Raw genomic sequence first — 8287 nt, 5'->3', positions numbered from 1 at the left:
TAGTTTTTCATTTTGTTTGGTTTTTGGGTTTCTGGCCCCTCTGTTTCAACATAATGTTTTTGAGATTCATCCACAGCGTTGTGGATCAGTAGTTCCTTTGATTGCTTAGTAGTACCTATTATTTGAATATTTCATGGATTGTTTATTCATGCTCCTGTTAATGAAAATAATCTTCTGGAGGAGACAATTAGAAGGCTTCTATCTAAAAAGATCTCCAAAGATCTTTTGGAGTCTTTATTTCCTATTTGGTCAGTTACTAAGCTTAGCTGTATACCACATCACTTTTCTTTCAAGAATTCTTATTTGTAACATGAGTGATATAAAATACTACTCATATATTCTTATTTATTAAGTCATAGTTATGCATATTTACCAAGATTGTCCTGTTTACTATTCCTTTCTCTCTTGTTTTCTCCCGAAATCTGATTTGATTTATATGTTATTTATTTTTGTGAGAACACAGATTGCTGCCCCCCTCCCATTTCTTAATTGTATTTCTAACATGTGCCCAGCTGAGGCTGACGCAGCTGGTCAGAGGACCATTCTTTGAGAACCACTGCCCTAGATACAGACTGTTACCCAGGTGATGCTAAGACCACATGCCAAAGGCCTACTTCACCAAGGAGAGAGCAGTGAAACCAGCTGGGAGAAGTATGCAGGGAACTCGGAGAGCAGGAGCTCCAGAGAAGATGGATTTCCTAGTGCCTTCCCTCTCTCATCACACCCCTCACCATCTCACTTCCTTCATTTTTTATTTTAATTTTTATTGGAGTATAGTTGATTTACAATGTTGTGTTAGTTTTAGGTGTACAGCAAAGTAAATCAGTTATACATATACATATATCCACTCTTTTTTTTTTAGATTCGTTTCCCATTTAGGCTGTTACAGAGTATTCAGTAGAGTTCCCTGTGCTCTACAACAGGTTCTTATTAGTTATCTATTTTATATATAGTGGAGTGTATGTGTCAATCCCAATCTCCCCGTTTATCCCTCCCCCCCTTACCCGCTGGTAACCATAAGTTTGTTTTCTATATCTGTGACTCTACTTCTGTTTTGCAGATAAGTTCACTTGTACCCTTTTTTCTAGATTTCACATATAATCTATATCATACGATATTTGTCTTTCTCACTTCCTTCTTTGATTTGAAGAGTCAAAGAAACTTTTCCCCTTCCTTGCCTATCCAGAGAAGCCTCTGAAAATCCTCCAACCCAGAAATATAGGCATTGCAGTGCAGTCAGAAAATCCTAACACCAGCATTATCAAATGCACATAGGAAGTCTCAAGAGTATACAGATAGTGAGAAAAAAAGAAAAACCACTTAAACTGGTGGAAGATACCATGTAAATACTTCTTAACTTAATGTCCTTGTCTCAAAGGAATGAGATTCAAATATAAGGAATTTTATTATTTCACTTATTATTATTTTTACTTTAAGACATTATTATGAATTTACTATTAAAATAAAACCCCAATTGGCTGTTCCTGTCACAGAAATCTCTCAAAATAAAATACTTTCCAACAGATAAGACATTAAACAGATTTGAATTATTAATGTTAATATTTTTAGTAAAGATGAAACCAGGAATTTTTCATAGAAAAAAAATCAGAAGCAACCAGACTAGTTACTGCATACATAAAAATACCTCGCCATAAAATACATGTCTGGAAACTAGTGCATTTTTCAGTCCTCGGGCATGAGAACAGGCCAGTCTCAGGTGAGGCTCTCTCCAGCACCACTTCTTCTCTAATGGTGTAAAAGAGAAAGAACAGAAGACAGTCATTGGAGAAATGTCTATTTAGAGTTTCCACCCATTTTTGGATTAGTTTTGTTCATTATTGAGCTTCATGAGCTGCTTATATAATTTTGGAGATTAATCCTTTGTCAGTTGCTTTGTTTGCAAATATTTTCTCCCATTCTGAGCATTGTCTTTTTGTCTTGTTTATGGCTTCCTTTGTTGTGCAAAAGCTTTTAAGTTTCATTAGGTCCCATTTGTTTTTATTTCCATTACTCTAGGAGGTGGGTCAAAAAGGATCTTGCTGTGATTTATGTCGTAGAGTGTTCTGCCTAAGTTTTCCTCTAAGAGTTTTATAGTGTCTAGCCTTTCATTTAGGTCTTTAATCCATTTTGAGTTTATTCTTGTGTATGGTGTTAGTGAGTATTCTAACTTCATTCCTTTACATATAGCTGTCCAGTTTTCCCAGCACCACTTATTGAAGAGGCTGTCTTTTCTCCATTGTATATTCTTGCCTCCTTTGACAAAGATAAGGTGACTATATGTATGTGAGTTTATCTCTGGTCTTCTCATCCTGTTTCATTGATCTATATTTCTGTTTTTGTGTCAGTACCATACTGTCTTGATTACTGTAGATTTGTAGTGTAGTCTGAATTCAGGGAGCCTGATTCCTCCAGCTCTGTCTTTCTTTCTCAAAAAGACATACAGATTGCAAACAAACATATGAAAAGATGCTCAGCATCACTAATCATTAGAGAAATGTAAATAAAGACCACAATGAGGTATCACTTCACACCAGTCAGAATGACCATCAAAAAAATCTACAAACAATAAGTGCTGGAGAGGGTGTGGAGAAAAGGGAACCTTCCTGCACTGTTGGTGGGAATGTAAATTGATACAGCCACTATGGAGAACAGTATGGAGGTTCCTTATAAAACTAAAAATAGAACTACCATATGATCCAGCAATCCCACTACTGGGCATATACCCTGAGAAAACCATAATTCAAAAAGAGTCATGTACCACAGTGTTCATTGCAGCACTCTTTACAATAGCCAGGACATGGAAGCAACCTAAGTGTCCATCAACAGATGAATGGATAAAGATGTGGCACATATTTACAATGCAATATTACTCAGCCATAAAAAGGAACGAAATTGAGTTATTTGTAATGAGGTGGGCAGACTTAGATCTGTCATACAGAGTGAAGTAAGTCAGAAAGAGAAAAACAAATACTGTATGCTAACACACATATATGGAATCTAAAAAAACATTTCTGAAGAACCTAGGGGCAGGACAGGAATAAAGACGTAGATTTAGAGAACAGACTTGAGGACACAGTGGGGGAAGTGGAAGCTGGGACGAAGTGAGAGAGTAGCATTGACATATATACAGTACCAAATATAAAATGGATGGCTAGTGGGAAGCTGTTGCATAGCACAGGGAGGTCTGCTCGATGCTTTGTGGTGACCTAGAGGGGTGGGATAGGGAGGGTGGGAGGGAGATGCAAGAGAGAGGGGATATGGCGATATATGTGTACATATAGCTGATTCACTCTGTTGTGCAGCAGAAACTAACACAATATTGTAAATTTAATTTAATTGCAATTAAACTCCAATAATGATGAAAAAACAAATTTTTAAAAAGGAAACAGTCAGTTTAGATGAATGCTTCATGAATTCTCATGTTTGAAATCAGAAGATCTTCAGCCTCATTTTCAAAAGTACTAATTTATTAAAAATTATTACTTTAGGTATTAATCAACAGAGATGCTACTGCAATCAACTTTAAAAGACAAAGATAAATTTGTACTGGTGACTTTTTCAAGGGCAACTGATAGGTATATCCAATTACAAATTTGGTGAATGGAGAGAATATTCAGTTATTCTGTGCTTCCCAGATACTTTTAAAAATTAAGTATCTTAAAGTTTTTGGTACAAATCACATGACATTTAACAGCCACAGACATCAAAGAGGCTCTGCCCTATTATATATTTTTCATATAATTACAGCTCCTTTAAAAGAAACAGCACTGCTCTAGAGAAGGTTTTATTTGTAATCCAAAGAAGATCAGCTTATTTTTCCACTTATTCAGTTATAGAAATTACCACCAAGTAATAGGCAATAAGAGAATGAAAGTTCTTTTATAAAGTCAAAGGAAGTCATCTCCAGAGTCAGAGAGTAATCAATCCACATGCAGTTCAGTACTATTTATTCCTTCGCAAAATGCTTCAGTGACATACATTATGGTGTGTATACACGTGTTCTATATTTGCATTATGTGGAGGCTTAAGTACTGAATTTCAATTATTCCACATTCACAGAGAAGTATATCCACGTATTACACTTCCATTCATACTCACTACATAAATGTTTTCTTTAAAGTTGCACAGAAAAATAAACATAACACTGCTGCAAGCAGATGTCTCCACCTGAGTTTCACAGATTTATTTATTTTTCTTCCAAATTACATCAAATATCACATGGTCCTCAAATGGTCCCTCTGGACCACACGTGAGAGGGTGGTCATCATAGCCCCTTCAGTAGCAGAACTTTCCCTCTGGGAACCCGGAAAGAATAATGATGCTTGCTGCTGTGGTGTCGGACCATTTTCTTCTGTTGATTATCTGATGTTTCGGGAATTACCAGCTCATCTCCATCTATATGTATTTTAAAACAAAAAAACCCAATGTCATTCTTTAAACTGTTAAGAGGCCTCCCATCCAGTTTCTCATGTTAATTTCACAACTGTTAATTAACTGCACAAATATACTGCTCTGATTATTTTTTTGTTTTTTTTTTTTGCGGTATGCGGTCCTCTCACTGCTGTGGCCTCTCCCGTTGCGGAGCACAGGCTCTGGATGCACAGGCTCAACAGCCATGGCTCATGGGCCCAGTCGCTCCGTTACATATGGGATCTTCCCGGACCGGGGCACGAACCCGTGTCCCCTGCATCGGCAGGCGGACTCTCAACCACTGCGCCACCAGGGAACCCCCCTGCTCTGATTTTTTAAAGTTAAAAATGGATGAATACAGCAAATTTCTCAAGAATTAAAACAGAGTATTAATGAACAGAATTTAATGTTCCATGTAAGCAACACTTAAAAATGAATTTATTGTGACTCTTATCTATAAAATGACATCATTTCACTGGAAGGAGAGGGCAATCATGTTGGTGTCTTTCCACTTTGATTTGCCCTCACATTTCTGTGCTATGTTTTTCTCCTATCAGATTTTTGTGGCTAAAGGGTATCAAAACGGTCGGTTATGCTTCAGGGGCAAGCATAAAGGGCCAGTCATTCTGTAAATGAGCACAATTACAATAATTGTAACTGAGCAAAGCATTTCTGAGGTCCACTGCTGGAGGAAGAGGTGCTGAGGTAAGAGTCATTCTCTTCTTCTTCTCTCCTGGAGGTAAGAGTCATTCTCTACTTGCTGCCTCTTCTGATCTTGGGGAAAGATGCACCCTTCTTTAGACTCAAGACTTACTCTGTTTAAGTTCTTAATATCTAGAAGTCAACAAAATGCCACCCAGAAACACTCAAAACTGTATTAGACTACAAAAAGAAAATAAGAGAGCTTCTTATAGGTTAAATTGTGTCCCCCCAAAAGATGTCATACTAACCCCCCCAGAGCATGTGAATGTGAACTTATTTGGAATTAAGATCTTCGCAGATGATCGAGTTAAGATGAAATCATTGGGGGCGGGGCCCTAATCTGATTGCGTCCTTATAAAAAGAGGAAATTCATACACAGACATGCACAGTGAATATGCCACATGAAGATGAAAGCCAAGATCAGGGGTGATGTATGTAAAAGCCAAGGAACACACAGATTGCCAGCAAGTCACCAGAAGTTAGGAGAGAGTCCGGGAAAAGGATTTCTCTCACAGCCCTCAAACGGAACCAACCCTGCTGACATCCTGATCTCGGACTTCTGGCCTCTAGGACTGTGAGACAATACATTTCTGTGGTTTAAGCTGTCCAGCCCTGTGGCACTTTTTAGCAACCCCAGCAAACTAATTCTCTGAGACATTAAGTATTCCATGCTATAAATAAAATAAGAAAGAAAGATAAATGAATCCATGTGGATTTTCTCACACTCCAAATCTGCTAGAGTCTAAAATGTAAGCGGGAGAAGTTGGAGCAGGGCGGTGGGATGGGCCGCATCTGCTTCCCCCGTGTGCACTGCAGCTTGGAGCACATCTGGACACACAGCCTGCTGGGAAGTGAATGAATTTTCACAGTGAGCATTCAAATGGTAGATTAGTGTTTCCAGGTGCTTATGTCCAACAATCAGTCCTGCTTAAAAATAGCTGGAGTGTGCCACAAGTAAATGCTTTTATCTCTACTGCTATGTGAGGATGAAGGAGAACCACTTTGCCAGGAGAGCATCCCAGGACTGTGTGTAAAGGGCACAGGTGTCCATGTCAGACCCTCACTAGCTCTATGACCTTGGACAGCCAGTTAGAGACATGATCTCTTAGAAGTACTTCTACTAAGAAGAAGTCATTTCTTACTTGTCTTATTATTTTTGAAATATATTAATCTAATTGTCTCCAAAAGCAAAATATTTAGGAATCCTTCACTATTCAAGGGTTGACCCTAAAATAATAAAAAAAAAAAAACAAGATTACCATTTCAATGAATACTTTTTGAAAATTAAGTTATAAGACTCTTTTCTTACATATAAAGAATTAAGAATAAATATATTCTACTTAAACTCCCCCCCCAGAATAATGTAGTCTCAAAAAAAAAGACCCCAAAAACATCAATTAAAATAAATGGTGTTACAAACACATATTGATAAAATTTCAGAAACATGAATATCATAGATTAAAGAAATCTGAACATTGCTAACATAAATAGCAATATATTTCATTTTTATATTAACTTTTAAAACGTTATTAGTAAATAAAAAATTATCCTGAGAAGATTCATCTGCCTTGTGAATTCATTTTATCAAACAGTAAATGTGACTTGTTCACGTTTAGAACGCTGGAAAAGTGTATTTTAATATTTTATGTAGTGGGACCGTCCTTATAAAAGCTTTTCCCATTGCTTATATTGTTTAAAGTGAGGGAAACTCTCACATATAATTGTAAATACTTCCTTCATCCTTTCCTGTATAAACTCCTTTTTGATGGCTCCTGCTACGTATTCTCCACATATGCCAGAATTTAATCATTCTTAAATCTTCAGTGGTCTTTTAACAAAATAGAGGTTTTTACTTATAAATTTTATGTAAATTTTAAATTATTTGTAGTAAAGATACAAAATTTTTATTTTATTATGAATCTGTGAGAATCTAATTGAGAATCCTAAAACACAGCTTTGGCTATATACTTTTCCTTTTTTTTTTTTTTTGCCAGTAAAATTTTCCTTCACAGTGTGCAAAATTATACTAAGTGAAAATTTGTAATAAACACAAGTAACTAAACTGAATGTGGGAAGTAACATCTATAATGTATGATATAAATATTCATATTATATTATCTATATAAATAAATAGTACATTTATTTATATCATGACAATCCTACCTTATATAGTGCAACTAAATATCACAAAATAGCTCTTGTACTAGTAAAAGAATTAACCAATTTGGGTTTTGGTGGTTATTTTCACTCTTAGCTAAGCCTTCTAATCACCAAGTGCACATTAGTAAGTACAGCAAAGGCACAATTGAGTTTCCATTTTCAGTCAGTAATTCATCAGTCACATGATCTCAATGTCAAATCACCTTCTTGAGGGGGATGGTTTGGATCCATTCCATGGAGTTCACATCAATGATATCCACTGCATTTTCACTGTACACTGAGAGATATGGGGCATTGTAACCTGGGAAAAGTGGAGGAGGTGACAGCAAGCATGGGCTTCATGATTCATTTTTTAATTGGAATTTGTATTAGGATAATTATAGATTCACATGTAGCTGTAAGAATAACATAGAAAGATCTCTTGCATGTTCTGCTCAGTTTTCCCCAATGTAACATTTTGCAAATCTAGCATACTGACATTGATAGAGCTGACCTATCCATCTCAAGCAGATTTCCCCAGTTTTACTAGCACTCGTGTGTGTGGATGTCTGTGTGTGTCTGTTTGTGTGTGTGAAGGTATATACAATTATATCACCTGTGTAGGTTCAGGGGTCTACAGCCAAGGTCAAGATACAAAATAACTCCAAGGATCCCTCATTGTGCCTTTTTACAATCTCACTCACCTTCTTTCCATCCTCCCCTCCTTCCTTAATCCCTGGGAATCAGTATATTCTGTACTCCATTTCAAAAATTTTGTCATTTCAAAAATGTTATATGAAAGGAATCAATTTCCTCTAAGATCAGGAACAAAACAAGGCTGTCCACTCTCACCACTATTATTCAACATAGTTTTGGAAGTTTTAGCCACAGCAATCAGAGAAGAAAAAGAAATAAAAGGAATCCAAATCAGAAAAGAAGAAGTAAAGCTGTCCCTGTTTGCAGATGACATGATACTATACATAGAGAATCTTAAAGATGCTACCAGAAAAATACTAGAGCTAATCAATGAATTTGG

The 8287-nt window shown here is 36.5% G+C and overlaps 1 protein-coding gene across 1 annotated transcript in view; it reads right to left on the bottom strand.

The window, feature by feature from the left end:
* Window positions 1–4264: 4264 nt before the first annotated feature.
* The window catches only part of LOC103084048 (serine/threonine-protein kinase MRCK alpha-like), a 64818-nt gene continuing 60795 nt past the window's right edge, over window positions 4265–8287 (bottom strand). The window contains 3 exon segments of the mRNA XM_082931069.1: window positions 4265–4395; window positions 6255–6339; window positions 7476–7573. Of these exon segments, the coding sequence (XP_082787195.1) occupies window positions 4265–4395; window positions 6255–6339; window positions 7476–7573 (314 nt within the window).

This window comes from Lipotes vexillifer, unplaced genomic scaffold (assembly GCF_000442215.2).
Source record: "Lipotes vexillifer unplaced genomic scaffold, Lipotes_vexillifer_v1.1 scaffold859, whole genome shotgun sequence".
In the NCBI taxonomy this organism is placed as follows: Eukaryota; Metazoa; Chordata; class Mammalia; order Artiodactyla; family Lipotidae; genus Lipotes; species Lipotes vexillifer.
The sequence above is the reverse complement of the archived record's forward strand: the minus strand, read 5'-3'. Positions and strand labels throughout refer to the sequence as shown.